Here is a 23,639-nt window from a genome sequence, read left to right as displayed (position 1 = left end):
AGATCCAGGTCACGATCAAAAAACCTAATTATGATACAAAAAGGTTTATTAAAGTACCCGTGAAGTGCTTTAAAATGCGTTTTTTTTTTTATAGGGTGGGACATAGAATAGCTCATCCCCTTTTAAAAACATTCGATTGCCAATAGCTCAGTTAGTAATTAGCTAGAGACTCACTCTGACCAAATCATTTGAATTAGTGGATAATGAGCTGGAGACTTGCTCTGACTAGAGCCCTTGAATCAGTAAATCATCCAACTGATTCATTTAGAGCAAATCACAAGTTAAAAATGTACTGATTCAAATGATCTGTTCAGAGCAAATCTCCAGTTAATAGCTTACTGATTCAACTGAGTCAGTCAGAGTGAGTCTCCAGTTAACTGCTCACTGATTTAAATGATTCAGTCAGAGTGAGTCTACAATTAACAGCTTACTGATTCAAATGATTCAGTCAGAGTAAGTTTCCACTTAACATCTCACTGATTCAAATGATTCAGTCAAAGTGGGTCTGCAGTTAACAGCTCACTGATTCACATGATTCAGTCAGTGTGAGTCTCCACTTACTGCTCACTGATTCAAATGATTTAATCAGAGTAAGAGTACAATAAACGTGAAATACAAGAGTGTGTACAATAAACGGCTCTCTGATTCAACTGATTCAGATAGAGTGTGTCTCCAGTTAACAGCTCACTGATTCAAATGATTCAGTCAGAGTGAGTTTCCACTTAACAGCTCACTGATTCAAATGATTCAGTCAGAGTGAGTTTCCACTTAACGGCTCACTGATTCAAATGATTCAGTCAAAGTGAGTCTGCAGTTAACAGCTCACTGATTCAAATAATTCAGTCAGAGTGAGTCTCCACTAAACAGCTCACTAATTTAAATGATTCAGTCAGAGTGAGTCTCCAGTTAACAGCTCACTGATTCAAACAATTCAGTTAAAGTGAGTCTCCAGCTAACAACTTAATGATTCAAATGATTCAATCAGAGTGAGTTTCTACTTAACAGCTTACTGATTCAAATGATTCAGTCAGAGTGAGGCTGCAGTTAACAGCTCACAGATTCAAATGATTCAGTCAGAGTGAGTCTCCACTAAACAACTCCTCACTGATTCAAATGATTCAATCAGAGTGAGTCTTCAGTTAACAGCTGATTCAAACAGTTTAGTCAGAGTGAGTTTCTAATTATCAGCTAACTAATTCACAAGTGAGTCTTCAGTTAACAACTCAGTGATTCAAATGATTCAGTCAGAGTGAATTCCTACTTAACAGCTCACTGATTGAAACAATTCAGTCAGAACAATTCTCAAGTTTAAAATTTATAAAGTGACTCAATATAAGCCAAGAATGGGAGATCCTTGAATACTTTATATGGCTATTAACACTAAATATGCTGTATATGAGCATAAGGTGGATCTTTCAGGCCATGAAAGTCACTTTTTGTCTTTCTGGTGCCTCTGGAATGTTAACAGGACATTATAGCACTCTTATGACCCCTGTGAAGGGCGAGGACTATTTTAAGATTCTGAAACTGTTCTGCTGACTTTTTTTGCTATACGCAGTGCTGAGCTCAGGGATTGTTCACCTGTGCCCTGATCTCAATCTCTCAATGCACTCAGGTGTGCAGCTCTCCTGGCTCATGACTGCAGTATCAGCTGTCCTGCTCCTGACAGTCAGTGTGGATATTAATCTGATCCACCTCAATTATCCCCATTGTGGAAAACTAAACATCTGTAATAAGAGCATTCTGATTTCTGCCAAATAATCAGGTGCTGTGGTAATCTTACACTATCGTTCTATTTGCTGATGCATTCAGTGTTTTCACATAAGAAGAAAAGTCTGTGCTTTTTTTATTAAGGTCAGGGGCTATCAAGCTTTTTGCCAGAGTTTCTTGGGCGCTGAGCCAACAGATACTTAGACAAGTGGGTTTAAATGAGCAGAGCGAGTCTCTGACCCGCTGCTGTCTGACAGATGTGAAAGATTAGACCTGGAAAACTGCAGTCATCACTGACTGCTGCAAAAAAATATTAAAAATAAAAATATTATTATAAAAATTTCAAATAAAAAATATATAAATCTGTCAAAATATGTACAGTTTATATGAATGTCTTTTTTTTATTTTTCACGTTAGTTGCTACCAACAGAGAGTCAAAAATATAACATAATTAACTACAAAAATGAAATTAACTGTAAATACAGGCAAAACACTACTTGTGGCCTCTGAAAATACATTGAGGACTTACAAAGCAAATCAACTGGTTTATGCAAGAAATTAAATTAATATTTTCTATAGGATGCTTCGCAATAATGTATTTGAGCATATACACCATTAATGAGAACCAAAGCCAAAACTGGAACTAACAAAAAAGTTAACAGGAAATATCAAGAGAAACCAACATAGGCTCATTCTGAAAATGTAGGCCTATATACAGTTTTGGAGATCGTGAATTATTTATCCAGAGCTACTGTACGTATGGCTGCATTTCATCATTCAAATAAATGCTACGGGGCAACATGACGCAATTCTTTTTCGTCCTTACCTGGTGACAGCTTACCTCAGTATGGACGCCTTTCCCGCTGTAACCAGTTTGTCCGGTAGCTCGACGCATACGTTTGCGGACTTGAGATGCAGAGTGGAGTTAACCGCAACAACGGGGTTTGAGTCTGGTGAAGAACGATTCCAGAAAGCGGGTAAGACAAAAACAAAAGCTAAAAAATAAAATAAACAAGTAAATAACTGCAATTTTGCGAATTTGCGAAAACAAAAACTGCATAAAAACGTAGCTCCTGGGACATATTTGGCACTCTACAGAAATGTGTATAGCAGTACGTAATCAGAATGAATCTGGGTTGAAACATATACAATTAAAACATTTTTTTTTTACAATATTATCTTTCTATTCCTTAAGATGTTAGTTGTCCAAACTCTTATTTGAATGGATTTCACTGTGTAATAAATCAGTTTAGTTTAAATGCACCAACAATTATTGGCTACTTTCACTGAGAAATTAAAAAATGTTCATTTTTCAAAGGGGCTGTACTCATTAATGCTGATATTGAGTTCCTATTTGCTTATAGGACAAACAGAATTAGAAATGATTTTACTATGGGGGCTATACATCTAAAAATTGCAACCCAGGCTCATTCTGAAAATGGACCTCTATATACACTTCTGGAGACCGCGAAATGCATCCCAGGAGCTACTTTTTTTTTGCAGTTTTTGTTATCACGAATCCACGAGAGGCCTCTGTGTACGCTTTTTGAGATCTCAAACTTCCTCGCGAATGCCATTCACGCCCGCTCTTATTGCGTAAATCCACGAGAGGCCGCTGTTGACTGACTGAATGACTGACTGACTGACTGACTGACTAATCAACTGACCCACCCTCCTCCTTCCCTCAACCCAACCAATTTTATTGACTGACCAATCAATGTCCATACGGAGGTAAGTGGTCAGCTGGTAAGCGTGAAAAAGAATGTCATCATACCGCCCTGTAGTGTTCATTTTAAAAATTAAATGCAGCCATACGTACTTTTGAAACGTCTAGAATGGTTTATAAGGCAACGTTTTCAGAATGAGCCTATGTTGAAAAATGCATTTATTGTATGTTTTATGGTAATAATTTAGTAATGTGTACATGGTACTTTGTCTGTGTTATAACACCTTAATGCAAATTTAGTTTCCCTAAAGAGGATAATAAATTTGAGTCAGATATAAAAACTTTTTTTAATAGTTTTTATTATTATTATAAGAATATTTTGTCATGATGGTTAAGTGAGTTGACCTTGATATTTATGGTCAGTTATGAGATATGTGCAGACTTTTTAGACTGATTCATTTTCCTGCTAATTCCTGATTTTCTGAAACTCTTAATTATCTTAAATGAATACCCTGAAGCGCTGATTCCTAGAAAGAGCCTCTTCGAACCAACCTCAGTCCCTCAATGACATGTTTGTCTGAGAATGAAGCGTTCATGGGAAAAGAGACGTCCTTCCATCCGCAGCCAGTCAGAGCCAGTCAGTCCAGCCAGAAATCCGCATTAATGCTTTGCTCATTAAGGCCAAATGGCGAGTGGGGATTTGAGCTGAAATATGCAGGCCGGTGGAAGATCACGGCTCTCCAGGACATTGTCCAAAACTCCCCACTCATCCAAACAGATGCCCATTTGTGAGATGCCATCGTTTCCCAACGGCTCGAGCGTCCCACGCAGTTGCTGCAAGGAGCTCATTGCTATGCCAGATTTTTTTCCTTTCCTGTGTGTTCAGTGAACATAAGCTACAATTAAACTCCTTATTAGTGGCCGAGCGGGCAGACTGTGCTTGTTTTGAGAAGGAAGTTGTCGCACTTCACAAGTTCCAGTCGTTTTTGATTCATTGCTCCCTGCGTAGCTCCCTTTTTCCTTCTCGTCTTCTGCATTTTCAGTCTTTCAGAGCTGTGCTTATGCGGCATTGGCTCGTGTTGTTTCTCTAGTGTCTGTGAATCTCTCCTGGCCTACATACAGCGTGTGCTATTTCTGACAGGGCTTTGAGCGTGATGTTCTGTTCAGATCTGCTTTTTCAGAGTCGTATGTTTGGGTGAAGTGTTTTGGGGAGGCAGTGTTCTCTTGGGAATGCATGCAGGGTGAAAAATGATTGCATGTTTAATCTTTTGTTTATTTAATTTGCATTTAATATACGTAATATATATTTTATATGGTAACCAATGGGCAAGTTGTGCAAGTAATGTGGAAGTAAGTCAATAATTCCCAGTTTTGAACAGTATTAACCTTCATTACATTATGTGTCAATGTAAATTAGTTAGATTTTAGAGGCCATTGTAATTATCCAGCAGGCACAGGATGTCAACATGACGTCAGATTGACGTTGTACCCCAACGTCATAGGGATGTTGCATTTTGGGTGGAAATGAAAATCGGGTTGATGTCAGAACCCAACGTTTTGGTCATTTCCCAACGTCCAACCTAAAAACAAAATATCTACATTTAATGATGTTACAGCTTGAGGTTGTGAGGACGTTACCACTATGACATCTATCAGACATTGGATTTTGGTTGCAATACCTGACAAATAAATGTCAGTATTTGACGTCAATATGACGTTGGTTTAAGGCAGGGGTGTCCAAACTCATTCCTGGAGGGCTGATGTCCTGCTGAGTTTAACTCCAACTTGCTTCAACACACCTGCCAGGAAATATCTAGTATATCTAGTAGCTTGATCAGCTGGTTCAGCTGTGTTTGATTAGGATTGGAGCTAAACTCTCCAGGACCGAGTTTGGACACCCTTGGTTTAAGGTGTTGGCTCGACGTTGGATTTTGGTTACTTCCCATCACAACCTAATATCAACCAAATATCAACGTCATTTGACGTCGTTATTGGACATCAAAATAACGTTGTCTTTAGACGCTGGCTAGACATTGAATTTTGGTCACCTGACATTAAGCCCTAAATCTAACATAATGTTATTATCATATGATGACGGTATTGGACATCAAAATAACTTAGTTCTTAGACACTGGCTAGACACTGAATTTTGATCACTCTATGTCACAACCTAAATCTAACCTAATATTAATGTCTTAATGACATTGTGTGCTGGCTCGGTAGAGATGTATAAACTACTTAACTAATAAGTTTATGAATCTGAAAGTTTTTAAAAATCTGATTATACCAGCATTTGCATTTTGAGTGCTGCTGAGGGGATTCTTGAACAACTCTGATTGGCCATAGTGTTCACATGCTCAACAGATATGACTGTGATTGGCTCCAGTAGTCTTTCAGTAATCAAGCGTCAAACGATGATCATTGGAGCCAATCACAGTCATGTCTGGAGAGCAGGTAAGCAATGAAAAGGAACGGCAGTCAATGGAATGACCAGTCAGCTGTTTTTTTAGAAGCTGCTCAACAGTGCTCTGCTGGAAATGATGGGAAATGCAAGAAAATTGTGGGAAATACCAGGGGAAATGGATATTTTTAAAATGACAATAGACCTACTGATTAGTGTTGGAGTCAGTACTTTTGACTATCTTAATTGTAATCCCATGAGGGGGCTATCCATCCATCCATCCATCTATTCATCCATCCATTCATTTCTCTCATATTTTGACAATTTTATTTAATTGACAATGTAAAACAGACATGTTGCTTGCATTTAATGTGATTTCTATGTATAGAAACTTATTTAGTAAATTTAATTTAATGCAAAAACTAATGGCACTATATGCAAGTTACATATATGACACACAGGTGCGTGTTTGTATTTCACATATTCAGTTAGGTCCATAAATATTTGGACATCGACACAACATTTTTGGCTCTATACACCAACACAATGGAATTGAAATGAATGTGAATGTGAAAAGATGTGCTTTAACCGCAGACTGTCTTTAATTTGAGGGTATTTACATCCAAATCAACGTTGTCCGAAGGATTTGCAACCATAATTCTAAAGTATTAAAAAATGAAAAAATTTATTTTATGATTATTATTCTGTCCAATTACTTTTGGACCCTTAACAAGTGGGAGGCACAAATGCAAACTGTTGTAATTCCTACAGAGTTCACCTGATTTGGATGTAAATACCCTCATATTAAAGCTGACAGCCTGCAGTTAAAGCACATCTTGTTAGTTTCATTTGTTTCAATATCTAAATATGTTTTGTCGATATCTAAATATTTATGAACCTAACTGTATAAAATATATCCAACTTATATTAGCAAAAATGAAAAAGCATTTTTTTAACTATTAGAAGCACAAAATATGTACATATATGTTTAAAATGCATACATACATGTATATATTCAATTCAATTAATTTTTATTTCTACTCTGATATTCATATATGGCTAAATATCATATTTCTACTGTGGTATTTACAGATGTAAAAATTCTAGCTTCTAAAAAAATGTGAGAAAAAGACATTTGAAAGCAAAAGCGGCAACAGAATAAATAAATGCCTTTCAGATAAGCCAATTCACACTTCAGTCAGCTGAATATTTGGTTTCACACAACTGGTCAGTATCAAAATAAGATAATTTTCAAGATAAAGATCGTTTTTCATCGCTGTTGAGTTGGGAAAGTTTTATTCCCATCGAAGCGTCCAAATTATGTCATTACCAATAACATTCCGAAACCACTTTCTTTCCCTGCTCAGTCCTGATATGTTGTTTCACATTCCTCTATTCCCAGCGCCATGTTAGTGTTGTTTGCTCTACGATCAGTGTGAATGCGTCTCATGTGGGCCGCGTGGATTAATGGCGTGTGACTGAAATGAAAACAAGAGCCATGTTTGTATTTGTTTTTCAGTCTTCTCATGCTGACATTTTTAGACCAGTGTGCAAACCAAAGAAATAAAAACAAAGATATCATTTAGGTGTCTTGTTCTTTTTTTAATCGCATACACTTTACTTTTCTTTCAGGAACAAGAGGAGAATAAAGGTGCTACTAGCTGGCCGGAGTTCTACATCGACCAGCTCAATTCAATGGCAGCTGTAAGTATGACGCTTTGACGTTTTTTTAAATCCTTTAAGCCCTGCACCATGTGCTTTGTCAGTTTGATCTGTTTTGATTTTTAAGTTGTTGGAAATGCTACGCTGTAAAACAAATGCTGGGTTCCACACATTTCCTTCATGTTATCTTAACACAAATCGATTAAGTTAACTTACTTTTACAAACTTTTTAGTGGATTGAACATAAAACAATTAAGTTGTCCCCCCAAAAAACTTTAAAATAAGTAGTTTGAACAATTACCCTGAACGTTCTTTTGTAAAACAAAAGAAGATAATTTAAAGAATGTTAATAACCAGACTCTTGATGGGATCCATTGACTTCATAATCATAGTGCACCTTCACAAGTTTGGTTACCAACATTCTTCATAATGTAAAAAAAAGAAAAATAAACTCACACTGGAACCACCTGAGGATGAGTAAAATGTATTTTTATTTTTTAATTTGTGATCTATTCCTTTAATCTATGATTCATTGATTGATTGATTTGATATTTTGTCATTCTAATACATTTGTATCCAAGCTAATTGTGGGGTGTAAAGGAACACTGCATTTTTTAAAATAGGCTAATTTTGAGTTCCATCCATTCAGCCAATATCTGGGTCTGGCAGGAACACTTTTACTGTAGCTTAGCTTAGCATAGATCATTGAATAGGATTTCCTTTGGAACTATACTACCATTAAGACGTTTTGAAAGACCATTCAGAACAATTTTCAGAAGGTGCATAATATCATTGCACCTGCTGCAGCCATGGTAAGGGAGCAAAGTTTCTTGATTATTATACCGGAATAAGAGTATATATTTCCTAGCCATATTGGCTTAGAACAGGGATCTCAAACTCAAACTGGCAGGGGCCATTTCAGTCACTGACATTTCATAGGAGGGCCGTTTTAACATTCAAGCACAAGAAAAAAAGTGACTTAATTGATGCATCTTACGACAACAGACGTGATGTTTAAATTTCAAGCATTACCTGTCACAAATCAGCACGTTTGTTGCTTCACACAACTGCTGAAATATATCTGTGGCTGTTTAAATTACCATTTTTACATTTAAATAATGATAATAATAGTTATTTTTATTCCGTCCCAACCAATTGTAGCTTTAACAAAAGTTTAACAAATAGCGTAAGAACAGCAGAAAGCAGATTGAGTAACTCCTGGCTTAGAAAATAGCAACTTTTAATTTTCCTTCAATCTTAGTACAGGATGTACAGTAACTTCAAGTCTAGCTGTAAATAGAAAAATTGTCAAAACTCTTTTGTTATTTTTGATAGATGCTAGTGGTCTAATTTGATTCAATGATTTATGCTAAGCTAAGCTAAAAGTGCTCTCAACTGACTCGGATATCAGATGAATGGACTTAAAAATGGTAAAACTCAGCTGTTTAACACTAGGGGAGTTTTAAAATGAACCTGTTTACAAAAATGTGTTTTTTAAGGCATCAGCAAAAGAAAATAGAAGCGAGTTTTAGTTTTGTGTCTAGAGCTCGGTTGTCAGTTTGTAAGTAAGGCATGTCATTATATTTTATAGAGGAAGACTCTGTTGGCATTGGAGAAGGAAGAAGAGGAGGAACGCAACAAGACCATTGAAAGCCTTAAAACGGCACTGCGTACACAACCCATGAGGTCTGTATACTGTTACAACAAACTCCCTTTCAAGCAAAGCCTGCTTACTTGGCAGCCATATTTGCAACACCCCCAGGCATATATATCAGGCATACAAGACAAAGCCCTGTCTATTTGTATGAGGAAACACTGAATTCTCAAAAACATTTGACAAACTCACAATTAAAGGCGTATAGTTTACACAAAATTGAAATTCGGTTATCCTATACTCATCTTCCACTTGTTCCAAACCTGTTTGAGTTTCTTTTTTTCTGTTGAACACAAAGGAAGATATTCTAAAGAATGTTGGAAAAAACTGTCATTGACTTCCATAGTATTTTTGTACCTGAAACAGTCAATGACTGCTTTTCTCCAATGATTGTTTTACCAATGTTATTTTAATATTCAATGTTGTGTTCAACAGAAGAAAAAAATTCATAAAAGTTTAGAAAGAACCATTTGAGGGAGAGTAAATAGCGAGTAAATGTTCATTTTTGGTTGAACTATCCTACTTAAGTAACTATTTAAGTATTTAAGTTACATTTCCTCAAATAGTGTTAAGAAGTCTGAATGGCTGATGTAGCGATGCGATGAGTTAACCAGTTATTTAATAGCTCTTTTATTTAGAAAGTAATGTACTGTATGTTGAGCTGATTCTGATTTCTGTGATTTCTGATTTGGCAACACAAATAAGTTAACATATTCTGTCTTTATTAAATATAAAGTCCTCAAAATTAAGTAACATGAATATAAAACATTATATAAGTGTATTTCATTAAATAATAGCATGACAAAGTTTCATTCATTCATTCATTTTCAACCGCTTTTCCGGAGCCGGGTCGTGGGGCAGCAGTCTTAGGAGAGAACTCCAGACTTCCCTCTCCCCAGACACTTCCTTTAGCTCCTCTGGGGGGATCCTGAGGTGTTCCCTGGGCCAGCCGAGAGACATAGGCCCCGTTTACACTGCCAGTTAAATGTGACCTAATTCCGAGTTTTTGTGACGAGGATGGGATCCGTTCTATGACTGTGTAAACACCAAAAAAACACACGCATTTGGATATTCAGAGATCGGTTTCAGGCCTCCTTCGAATGTGGAAATAAATCAGATATAAATCGGATATGTGACAATGCAACTGTCATGTAAACAGGCAGATCAGATTTATTGAGGCATTTCGTTTTGTACATCACTAAACTTGCGACATTAAACTTCTCCTCAGTTTAATGACGTAGAAGGAAGAGCATGTGGAGACGCCGATGCAGTAAACAACAACAACAACAGAGGAAACATGGAGGAGGAAAGTGGTCAGTCGCCACAATTTGCTTCCACCAGACCTTAGATCTCTCTCATACCAACAAATTCCTCTGAATTGTGGAGAACACCATATATAAACTATAGGTGCAAGCTGCGAAGATGGCCCTTTCCCTCCTCCACTGCTGCAAAATCATTTTAAAGTTGGGCAAACTTCACATATTTCTTAGAGCTAAAAGGAAGACGATTTCTTCTGCCATGGCTAGTGTGACGCAGATGCTAGAACCCGCCTTTACGCATGCGAGACATCGTAAATTCTTTGGCTAGTGTAAACACATGAATCAGATATGGGTCATAAGTAAAAGAACGTGTAAACGGACAAGCAAAAAAAATCAGATATAGGCAACAAATCGGAATTGGGCATCAAGGCCTGACAGTGTAAACAGGGCCATAGTCCTTGTAGCATGTCCTGGGTCTTCCTCGAGGCCTTATCTTGGAGGGACATGCCTGGAACACCTCCCTAGGTAGGCATCTAAAACAGATGCCCGAGCCACCTCAGCTGACTTCTCTCAGTGTGGAGAAGCAGATGCCCGAGCTCCTCTTAGGTGCCCTGGCACCCTGCGAAAGAAAATCATTTTGGCTGCTTGAATACAAGATCTTGTCCTTTCAGTCATGACCCAAAGCTCATGACCATAGATGAGAGTAGGAACATTGATTGACTGGTAAATCGAGAGCTTTGCCTTTCGGCTCAGCTCCTTCTTTATGACGCACTGGTACGTTGACCGCATTACTGCTTATCCGCCAATCCGCCTGTCAATCTTACGTTCCATCCTTCCCTCACTCTTGAACAAAAGCCCAAGATACTTGAACTTCTCCCCCTGGGGTGAGGACTTTCCTCCAGGAGATGGCAAACCACCTTTTTTTTGGTGGAGCACCATGGCCTTGGATTTGGAGGTGCTGGTTTTCATCCCAGCTGTGTCACACTCGGCAGCAATCCGCCACAGTGCATCCTGAAGGTCCATGAAAAGAGAAGTTTTATTAAAGTAATAAAAAGTTAATACTAAAAGTTACCACAAAGTTAATATTTTTATATAGTTATAAAATATTTATTTTAATAATATTTTGTTATATGATTTCAAGAAAGAACCCTGCTAAGATGTTTTATAGTCTCGCTCCAAAGATATTCCACAGCACAGTTAGAAAGACGTATTTTATTTTGCAACAATATTTATATTAATTGTATTTTTGGTTTCAAAATCTCAATACCAATGCTATGAAAGTTTTAATACACTTAAAGTATTGTTAACATTTTTAACATTAAATATAGTTATTAACATTTATTATCTAAAATAATCCAATTCAAATTTGCCAAATCAAAGACTAAACCCCTTTTTATTTGAAGATTTCTTTAACATTTTATTGAACATGTCATTGACTTTTCCATTGGCAAGAGGCTCACTCTATTTTTAATTATGAGCTTTGCTTTCCTTATGGTGTGTGATTTGGGACTCTTTATGCAAATGATACTGCTTTCATCAAGAACAGATGTGTTTGATGATCAGTGTGTGCCGTTCTGGGCGTTTGATCCCGGGTCACTGGTCATCACCTCTGACCCCACAACACTCCAACCCTCTTTGTGTGCCTAATGACATCACAACACTCTATTCACAGTTCTGGACAGTTGCATTTGAAGTCAAGTGCTTTATAGGGGCCATAAATCAAGGCACGCATCTGTGACATGTTATTTTGCATTCATCACCTTGCTGTGGAGTTGATTATTATCACATTGACAGACTGTTTTGCTCCAGACACATTGAGTTATGCTTCCCGTGTTACGAATCTAATGTGGGTTTGAATGCAGCCCATGTCATGTGGCAATCCTGTTGCTGCACATACTGCTGCCTGTTCACTTTTGATATTAATTATAGTGGAAAGCAAAGTAGACTCAACATTTAAAATATATTTATATTTAAAAATTATGAAAGAGTTCTAATTATTATTGCATATCAGCATTTTAATATATTCAAATATACTACTTTAAGGTTGCATATTTTAGTTGTAAATGAATAGTTGCAATTTAATTGAAATGTAAATTAAATTCCTAAATGAATTCTTTAAAATAAAATAAAATTTATTTATTTATTTATTTATTTATTTATTTATTTATTTATTTATTTATTTATTTATTATTTTTAATTTAATTTTATTTTATGTGTGCCTTTAGCTGTATGTTTAGCAATCATATTTGCTATTTTCTATTTTCTGTCTTTTAAATATTTTATAAACCCTTTTTAATTTACTTTTAAAAAATATTAGTTTGCTTTATAAGAGTTAAAAAAATTACCTTCTAGGAAAAAATGCTAACTTTTGAAAAAAGTTGCACATTCATCAGCACTACAAATCCCATCATGCACATCACTCACACACCTGGCCCAGATGCCCCTTGATTGCAAACACACACAGCTGAAGCTGTTCAGGACTAATCAGATGGACTACAAACACAGCAGACTTCGCCTGTGACTTTGACTATGCTTCTGGATTACCCCTATCATACTATTTGTACCTGTATGACCATTGCCTAGTGGTGGGCGAAGTGAGGCTTCATGAAACACTGAAACAATCGAAGCAAATGTGTCGAAGCTTCAAAACGTTTTGAAACCTGTCTCTACAACTCTCTTTTTATGTATTGCACTGGAACAGCTTCAGCAAAGAAACAGTTCAGCAAATTGAGGTACTAAACCCCATGTTGTAGAGTTGAAGCTTCAAATGTTTTAGTGGAGGGGCCAGAGTTCCTGACTAGCATGCAGCAATAATGGGTTTGAACCCAGGGTGATGCAGCTATAGATGTTAGGTTTGAAATGCTCTGTTCTTGTAATGTGTTTTGTTTTAACATCAGTCTGACTTCCGAACGAACACTTTGTGAATAAATATGTCTTGTTTTTGTCATAAAACAGCTGTTGCTAGATCAGATATAGTTGCGGCCGGAAGTTAACAAGAATTATTTATTTTATTCATTAAATTTCCCATTTATTGTATTTTAATTTCAACACTAAGCCCAACCATCACAGTACTCTAAAAATATTAATTATTGTTATACAGTATTACAAAAAAGATGCTATATTGATGGCGTAACCGCAGCTGTATCCTATCTAGACTACACCATAAAACAGTAACATTATTAAAATACACATCTATAATAACATTAAATAATAATTTCAGATATTGAAATATTTATATTAAAATTTAGATTTTGTATCCGTTGGGATTCGAACTCAAAAGCCATTTGCACCACAGTAACTATGTGCACACGCACGGTTCACTAGGCTGTATGAGTTTATTCTGACCTTGTCAGTCAAATGCAGATTCGCCAGGTCTCAAAACACTTCTGAAATGATCAATGCTTCGAATCGCTGTAGTCACCTGACCAGGTGTTTCGAAACATTTTATTCACGTGACCTGGGTGTTTTGGATCACGCTGCGATGCAGTGTTTCGAAACACTTGCCCTTCGGAATCTCGACACTATGTCGAAACATCAATTTCACATCAGTTAAATATATCAACATAAATATACCTACCATTGCTTGCCTGACCATTCTCTGTTTAATAAACTACATGTGGATCCTCAACTCCGTTGTACACTAACTCCATCTGTTACACTCATAAGTTGTCCAAATAGCTCTATTTCACAATATGAAATACAGGCATATACTAGAAAATATGGTAATTGTTGAGTATAAAACATGAATTAAAAACATTCTAAACTTAAAAACAAACTTTTGAAATCATTAAACTGAAAACACGGAAGATGTCTGGGAGAGTATATAAATTCACAATACATTACATAATAGCTAAAATATAAAAAAATATTTATTGCATGAAATTACTCCATTAAACAACAAATTTTTTCTTCTATTGTGCCTTACAGCAGGTAATATAAGTGCAAATGGTCTTCAGCTATTGAATTGATTGATTTTTCTCAGGTTTGTGACACGGTTTATCGATCTGGATGGCCTGACATGCATCCTAAACTTCCTGAAGAGCATGGAATATGAGACCACCGAGTCTCAGATTCACACGTCGCTCATAGGCTGCATCAAAGCACTGATGAACAACTCTCAGGGCCGCGCTCACGTTCTGTCCCACACAGAGAGCATCAACATCATCGCCCAGAGCCTCGCCACTGACAACATCAAAACCAAAGTGGCTGTGCTGGAGATCATGGGCGCTGTGTGTCTGGTGCCCGGCGGACACAAGAAGATTCTCGAGGCCATGCTGCACTACCAGAAGTTCGCCTGCGAGCGCACACGATTTCAGGTGTGTGTTTTCAATAAAAACATTAAGAGAATCTGATTCTGGGGGCTGATTTTTTTCATGAATCCCTCAGTTAGCTAGATTTTTATTGTTGTTTTTGCAGTTTGACATGATTCGAGATTGTTTGGTTTTTTGAAGCTCATCCTATAATTGTTGTCATAGTAACAGGTCTCAATGTTTCTTTCCCACTGAACAGTATGGTACAGTTTAGTACTGAACAGTATGATTCGGTGCTGGTCACCTTGAGCCTTGCGTTTCCTCTGCTAATAATAACATTTTACTCAGTAATCAGGGAGGACCATATGGAATCTGTGCGTGCAGAAGTCTGCAGATTTTTAGCCCAACATCGAATCTATTTATTTACTTATGTAAATGTGTATAAATGTATATTTGTTCAATTTTTATATTAGTTTTCTGTAATATTATTGAATAGTATGCAACACCAAACAAGTGGATCTAACTGGATTTGGACCTTAAATAAAAGTTTTTTTTTTTTTTCATGTTTTAAGTTTAAGCAAAAAAAGTTCACAGATTTTGCTGGCCATGCAAGGTGAAGAAGAAGAAAGCTGTACGGGTCATTCCCATATTGTGACTTTTGTGCACTCAAGTTTATTATTTCAGATGTAAACGATTGATGAGTGCACAAATATAGAAAGTGCAAAATAATTTTTGTTTTTCTTTGTAAACAATCAGCATTCTTCAGTGAGCATAGATCCACTCTTTAGTGCCAAATTTTTGCATGCCATATTTTTGTACAGCAGGGGTCTCAAACTGCTGCCTCGCAGGCCATTTACGGCCTGCCTTCCTCCTCCTCCAAGCCTGTAACTGACATAAAAAATTCGTTTAAAACTGTTATCTACACACTCAGAAGATACAAAAACAGTCACTTGTAGTAGTTCCTTTGTTTAAAATGTTTTAGGTTCAAAATGTTTACCTTTTAATTTATTTGGGAAGGACTAAGTCAGTTACCTAAAGCAATCAAGCTAATCCCATTTGTGTGTTGTCTATTTGTGTGACAGACGTTGCTGAATGATCTGGACAAGAGTACAGGGCGGTACAGGGACGAGGTCAGCCTGAAAACAGCCATCATGTCCTTCATTAATGCTGTGTTAAGCCAAGGAGCTGGTGAAGTAAGACATTTACACTATTTCTTCACATTCATACAAACAATTCTGTTTGGTTTTGAAGAAATGATTTGTCTGATAATTCACAAATAAAAGCATAGTTCACTCAAAATATGAACATTCTGTCATCTCCACTCGATCCAAACCCATTTTAGTTTTTTTCTTCAGTAGAACAAAAATTAGATGTTTTGAAGAATGTTGAAAACTGTTATCTATTTACATCCATAGTATTAGTTTATCTGACTATAGGTGTCAAAAGCTCCTGGTCTCCAACATTTTTCTAAGTATTTTATTTTGTTCATGTTCAACTGAAAAATGAAACCTCAAGTGACTTGAGGTTGAGTAAATCGTGAGGACATAGTCATTTTTAGCTCAACTTTTCCTATAAGCAGGTGTTGTGTATAAAAACCCACAGTTCTGTTGGGTTTGACCAAGTTTTTTGTTTCCTTGTTTTAGTCCAGTCTTGAGTTCCGGGTTCATTTGCGATATGAGTTCCTCATGTTGGGGATTCAGCCCATCATCGACAAACTCAGGTCACATGAAAACTCCACTTTAGACAGGTAAGCCCCACATTGGTAATTAAGTTTTGCTGCAATGTTTAATCAGCTAACTGAAGCTGTCTTTTGTGTGTGCGTGTGTGTGTGTCCTCAGGCATTTGGATTACTTTGAAATGCTGAGAAATGATGATGAGCTCACATTATCCAGACGCTTTGAGGCTGTAAGTAGATTAAAAATCTATTTATTTTTTACATAATTGTTAATTATTGTTATTATATTACAGCATTTAATCAAATAATTACTGTTATGTATATTATTATTATAATAGTTTGGATTTATCTGATTATATAATAAAAATTGTTACATTATTTATAATCAACCAATTATGTTATATATTATTCATATAAATAATTGATATGGTATTTCTATTAATGTTATTATTGTTATTAGTAATTCCTTTTATTATTATCGTTTTTTTATAATTATTACATTAAATTAATATATTATTGTTTCCCAGTGATGGGTTGCAGCTGGAAGGGATCCGCTCTGTTAAACATATGCTGGATAAGTTGGCAGTTCATTCCGATCTGGCGTCCCCAAATTAATAAAGGGACTAAGCCCAGAAGAAAATGAATGAATGAATGATATATTATTATTATTATTATTATTATTATTATTATTATTATTATTATTATTATTATTATTATTATTATTATTATTATTATTATTATTGATTTAATTGAATAATTGACACAATTTGGATACAATAACTTTATTTTAAATTATAAATACTTAATTATAAATATAATTGTATTTTCTGAAATGTATTTAATTGTGTGTTTTTCTGTGTTTTTTCAGATTCACATAGACACGAAGAGTGCGACACAGGTGTTTGAGCTTGTGAGGAAGAAACTGGCGCACACAGACGCATATCCACACTTCATGTCTGTCCTTCATCACTGCCTGCTCATGCCTCGTGAGTGACCACCTGTCCTTCTCACAGCACATCTGTCCTCATCTGTAGCTCTCAAATAGGTCCTATAACTCCCTCACTACCCTTTGATGGGAAATTATTGCTTACACTTTCATAGTTTAGACCTGAAACCAAAAGCGTTGCTGACTTTTTAATTAAAAAATGTGTAAATTCAGTTCCATTTTATATTAAGTGACCTTAATTACTATGCATTTACATTTAACCTAATCATTTGATACAATGCACTTATTATGTTAAATAAATTACATACAGGTTTTTATTATATGTATATTTTTAACATTATCTGCATGTTGACCCATTCCACACCTAAACTCACCCTAAACCTACCCATACCACCAAACCTGTCCATAACCTTATCGATATCCCACCTAAATAGCACCAAAGTGTTCTGCAATACACTATGAACATAATAAGTACATTGTATAAATTTGTGTAAGTGCCACCTAATATAACGTGGGATTTATCTTTCCCTAGAATTATAAAATATCTTTTTTTCCCTACATTTCAGTGATGGTTTTATGTTTGGGTACTGAGAATCATCTCAGTATTTGCCAACTGTATAAGGGCTTATCATTTTTTGTGCCAAAAGTCAAGAGAGAAGTGTCAAACAAATCAACACATTTCTCAATGCAAGAGTCTTTCACCAACTACCATCTGTCATATTGTGAAACGACTGAGGGAATCTAGAGAAAGCTCAGTCTGTGTAGGGCAAGGCAGGAAACCACATAAAAATGTCATGCTGTTGAGTTAAATACAGTCACATGAGTTCAGGAGAACTTCAGAAAACCACAGTCACTTCACACAGCCTGCCACTGCATCAAGAAATGACACTTGAGTTCCTTAAGGAAAAAGCAATGCATCAGTTCTAGTGATGCCTCTGGTTCTCCAGGCTGAAGCTTATCACAGAAAATGAGGAAGAGAGTGGTAATGTGTGCTGGCTCAAATGAACTTCAACTTATAGGGATCGTTTACACAGAAATAAACATTCTGTCATCATTTACTCACTTTATGAGTTTCTTTTTTCTGTTGAATACTAATAAGGATATCTTGAAAAAATGTTAGAAACCTGTAGCCATTGACTTCTAGAGTATTTGTTTTTTAAGGAAGTCAGTGGGTACAGGTACTGGTACAGAAACCCATACAGGTTTCTTTGGGAAGAACACTTCGGGGGGGGGGGTGTAAATAGTGAGCAAATTTTCATTTTAGAGAGAACTATCACTTTAACTCTGGAAAAAAGGTAGCTTGAGGTTTTAGACAGGTGCTTATTTCTTCTTCTTATTTATTACTGAGCGGTAAAATATAGTATAGTACAGTACGATTTGGCAAGGGTCACATTTATGCATTCCTAACTTGGTATGTGTGGTGCACTCCAAAACGTTGCAATCGATGTTACTCAGATCAAAGAAGAAAGCCGTTCAGGCCCTTCACTGTCTTATGTGCACTTAAGTTCGTTCATTCAAATGCAGACGATTGAAAAGTGCTCTTTAATAGAGAGAGGAAGTGGCCAAGCTATTCAACACCGTTTTGAACAACCCTGTAAAAGATGACATACAGCAGATCCTGCTCTTGCTTCTTAACATGTAGCTGTTTGTTGCTAGAAGACAATCTTGTCTGATTGTGGCTCATTTCTGCACTCCATTATTGAGTTGTTAAGGTGTGTTTCAGTTGTGTATTTTAAAATTGGTACTTCCTGTGTTGTTGTTCCCCTGACTTATTGCGCTCTCAATTGACAATTCTCTGTAAACCAATAAAAATTCTGCAGTGCTCCACCCTTTAGTATTACTACTGCTACTAATTATAATAATTTCTTATATTTATATAGCGCTTTTCTATACGCTTAAAGCGCTTTACACATTGGGGGAAATGTCCTCATCCACCACTAGTGTGCAGCATCCACCTGGATGATGTGACGGCAGCCATATTGTGCCAGACCGCACACCAGCTGCGAGGAGACAGAGGGATAAAGCCAATTATGATATGGGGATGATTAGAGAGTCATGATGGACAGAGGCCAGGATGCCGGGGTTAAACCCCTACTCTTTTTTTGAAGGACAACCTAGGATTTTTATCGGCCACAGAGAGTCAGGACGTTGGTTTAACGTCTCATCCAAAAGACGGTGCTCACTGAGTAGTATAGAGTCACCTTCACCCACACAGACCACAGGTTGAGTACTCCCTGCTGGCCTCACTAACACCACTTCCAGCAGCAATCTAGCTTTCCTATGTGGTCTCCCATCCAGATACTGACCGGGCGCAGCCCTGCTTAGCTTCAGCGGGTGACCATGTGAGGGTTGCAGAGAGCTAGCTGCCGGAAACTGTACTGTACTGTGCTGTTGTGCTAGGTATATTTATGAAGGGCCACAAAAGTGGTACAGTAATGTACAGTTTGCTATTTTGGTACTTTTGACAGTGGAAAAAGTAAATCCATGCAGTACCGAACTGTAAGTTCAGTGAAAATGAGCCATTAAAGTCCAAAGGGAGCATTCAAACAGATGCAAAAGCAAATGTCCTGAAAATGTCATGGTTTCAGGATGCAGCAAATAAAACTGCAAAATAAAAGTTATCGCTGACATGGAGGTGTATATTGAGATATGAACAGACATAGGCTACGTTCACACTGCTAGGCTTAGTGCTCAAATCTGATTTTTTTCTCAGATCTGATTTTTTTTGCATGGCTGCTGTTTAAAGTAAGCACGTTATCAGATCATGCTTATGATTATTACTCTTTTCACAGATAACCGTGGTGTATTTCATGAACTGTAAAGGGTTGCTTTGCTACTACTTATGTGTATTTCGACATTTGAGACCTAAAATAAGTCTCTTGTGATTGAAAACACAGATTATTTGTGATTTATGACAACCGCGGCGCATTGCGCTCTGACCACCGGTGTAGTGAACTCATCAAGGGTTAATGAACAGCCGCAGGCTGAACTGTGAAGGCGGAGTTGGTTTATCTCCGTTTGCAAAGTTATTTTCAATTTGACTTCGTTATAAACAGCAGGCACGTGCAGAAGCGGGGTTTGGGTGCTCGAGCACCTGCCTTTTTTTCTCTCGGAGAGAAAGTTCCCCCTCCTTTGCACACGAATCCCTTATCCGCAACATCCACGACTCTCTTTAGCTTTGCGATCAACCCGTGCTTCAATCGTTAACCAGATTAGTTAACAAGCACCAGTTTTGCCTTCAAAATCTTTTTCAACATGAACAACCAACTTTCTGTGGTACAGTAATCACCCTGTGTGCAATTCTACTACGCTGCTGAGGAGTAGAGGATGTTTGCAGCACAAAATGATTATGTAAAAGTCGCATGAAATCCGACCTAACCGTTCACACTGAGGTCGCATTGCGAAACATCAGATCTGTGTCTGAAGTGGCACAAATCTGACCTGAAAAGATCAGATTCCATGCGGTTTGGGCTCTTCACACTATCAACACCTGAGTCACATGAGGGGGAAAAATCTGATTCAGGCTACATTTGCCTGCAGTGTGAACGTAGCCATATAGTGCCTTCAACACGATGTCTTTAATGGAAAGTCTGCGGTTATTAAATAGAGTCTCATTCTGCACTGTAAAAATCCATTAGTTACTTTACTTTAAAAAAAAAGTGAGTAAACTCAGTGCCTCAAAAGAAACAAGTTAATATTTCTTTAAAAAAAATCAGCAAACCCATTGACTTAACTTTTATAGTTATGCACATATTGTTCACTTAATAATTATAAGGAACGTTTACTCTCTTTTTATAAGTAAAGACAGCTAATCACTTTTTACAGTGTGCATGCTTCCAACAGCTTGTTTTGCAGACACACACTTAAAAAATGTCATTTGCTGTTTGTTCAACCAACTTATTTAAAATGAGCTGAAACAACACAATTCTTCATTTTTTGGTGAACAACCTAATTGTTTTTGTTCAATCCACTTAAATTAGTAAAAATAAAAATAAAATGGGTAACACTTAATAATAGTCCATTCTTAATGTATTTACTAATGTTAACTAAGTATGAATAATCTTGTAAATCATTTATTAATCATCGTTCAACATTAGCAAATGCAATATTCAAATCCAAAGATTAGTTAATGCATCATAAGTCAACATGAACTAACATTATTTAACTTAAATGCCACTAACAAAGTTGAATAAATACCATTATAAAGGTATTACTAATAGTTTGTTCATGTTAGTAAATACATTAACAAGCGTTAACTAATGGACCATTATTCTAAAGTGATACCATAACACGTTAACTTAATTCCTTCATGTTGTCCCAACACAAATGGATTGTGTGGAACCCAGCATTTTCGTGAATGCAGTGCAGAGTGAATGTGTTTGACCACCCAGATGTGTGTGACATCAGATGTGTGTGTCCTGTTAAAAATGTGCGGTCTCGTCATGAAAAGGAGAATCAGACCACCACAAACTGTTAAGCAGATGATTTCTTATATCGTGCCAATAATACTATAACAATCTGTTTCCACAATATTCATACAATTAAACTTACACTGTAAAACCCCAAAGTCAGCTTTATCAAATGAAATGAGTGTAGTTAACTCAAAATGTACTGAAAGTTAATTCTACTCATTTGAAAAGAGTTTTGAACTCAGCGTTGAAGGTAATCAGTTAATTAAATACCTTATTACTTCAGCTTAAATGGATTAAGTTCACAGTACTCGTATAGATTAGTTTGTTAACGCAAATGATTTGTTGCGATCAGTTTTTTCAAACGGTTTGAGTTGCCTTAACTTATTGGGTTTTGCAGTACTCAGTTGGTTTGAGGTCTCTTGATTTATTGGGTTTTACTGATGCTTAAATTGCTTCGTTTACTCAAATGGATTAAGTTCACAGTACTCATTAGGATTAGTTCTTTGAATTTAAATGGTTTGGTGCAATCGGTTTCCTCAAACGGTTTGAGTTACCTCAACTTTTTGGATTTTACAGTGTATTTAAAAAAAAAAACATGTCACTCTCCCATTTTTATATATTTTTTTGTTTTTGGAGTGTGTCCCATTCTTCAAAATCAAAATGTGTTTATATTTACATAACACTGATTGTTAGCTCAGTAAAAACATTGAAAGCCATTTCTTTGTACTTTTTTCCAGTATAAAAAAAAATCATTAAAGACAATCGACAAATCACATATTATTGATTTTGCTACTTTTTATAAAACACCTGGACCTTAATTTTATTTTTAAGATTAAGGTTTTATTTGATCAGGAGTCAGGTGTATATTAAATATATTTTATTCTGAAGGCATTGTTGTGGGGATTTTTTAGTGTCCTTCATGCAGTAGTGTTATAATGTGCTGTGTGTTTTAGATAAGAGGAGCGGGAACACAGTGCAGTACTGGCTGCTTCTGGACCGTATCGTTCAACAGATGGTCCTGCAGAACGACAAAGGTCACGATCCCGACGCCACGCCGTTAGAAAACTTCAACGTCAAGAATGTGGTTCGAATGTGAGCTCACTGCTTCTTTTAGACATCTCGCTCATAATTTAAAAATCTTTTTAAAGTCTGTGTTTTAATACACTCATTTAGATCTTTGCTCAATAAAGCAGGATTAGCTGGGGTTGGATTAATGAGGTTTGCTTTAACCACTTCTCTCGCCCTCCTTCAGGCTTGTCAATGAAAATGAGGTGAAACAGTGGAAGGAGCAGGCGGAGAAAATGCGAAAAGGTCAGCATGTGTTCTGCACATTGATGTTTCATTTACAACACACATTTGTTTTTTTGTTTTTTTCATTTAGATTTAATTGTGCTTTTGGTGCATTCACATCATGTAGGAATTATGTCTGTGGAAAATGTCTTTGTCAGACTTATTTATATTAAATCATAGCCTAAAACTAATAATAAGAATCAGAATAATATTTACTTGACTTTCATTACATCAATGTACATCAAGCATACTTTTTAATTCTTTGTTTCTTTATTTACATAATTATGAACATTATTATTTTCATCTATACTTTTTATCTGATGTCTTATGATTGTAAATAAATATAAAATGTAATTAAAAAACAGTGCTGTCGCCTCACAGCAAGAAGGCCGCTGGTTCAAGCCTCGGCTGGGCCAGTTGGCGTTTCTGTGTGGAGTTTGCATGTTCTCCCTGAGTTTGCCTGGGTTTCCTCCGGGTGCTCCGGTTTCCCCCACAGTCCAAAGACATGTGGTACAGGTGAATTGGGTATGCTAAATTGTCTGTAAATTGTAGACTGTAGTGTAGTATAAATGAGTGTGTGTGGATGTTTCCCAGAGTTGGGTTGTGGCTGGAAGGGCATCCGCTGCGTAAAACAAATGCTGGATAAGTTGGCGGTTCATTCCGCTTTGGCGACCCCAGATTAATAAAGGGACTAAGCCGACAAGAAAATGAATG

The 23,639-nt window shown here is 36.5% G+C and overlaps 1 protein-coding gene across 1 annotated transcript in view; it reads left to right on the top strand.

Annotated features, from left to right (window-relative positions):
* daam1b (dishevelled associated activator of morphogenesis 1b) overlaps positions 1-23,639 on the top strand; it is a 103,144-nt gene that overhangs the window by 50,821 nt on the left and 28,684 nt on the right. The window contains exons 4-12 of the mRNA XM_056481503.1: positions 7,410-7,481; positions 9,031-9,125; positions 14,335-14,668; positions 15,685-15,795; positions 16,246-16,349; positions 16,441-16,507; positions 17,146-17,263; positions 22,589-22,727; positions 22,888-22,946. Coding sequence (XP_056337478.1) covers positions 7,410-7,481; positions 9,031-9,125; positions 14,335-14,668; positions 15,685-15,795; positions 16,246-16,349; positions 16,441-16,507; positions 17,146-17,263; positions 22,589-22,727; positions 22,888-22,946 — 1,099 coding nt within the window. The remainder of the gene's footprint in view (positions 1-7,409; positions 7,482-9,030; positions 9,126-14,334; positions 14,669-15,684; positions 15,796-16,245; positions 16,350-16,440; positions 16,508-17,145; positions 17,264-22,588; positions 22,728-22,887; positions 22,947-23,639) is intronic.

Source organism: Danio aesculapii, chromosome 20 (assembly GCF_903798145.1).
Source record: "Danio aesculapii chromosome 20, fDanAes4.1, whole genome shotgun sequence".
In the NCBI taxonomy this organism is placed as follows: domain Eukaryota; kingdom Metazoa; phylum Chordata; class Actinopteri; order Cypriniformes; family Danionidae; genus Danio; species Danio aesculapii.
The sequence above is the reverse complement of the archived record's forward strand: the minus strand, read 5'-3'. Positions and strand labels throughout refer to the sequence as shown.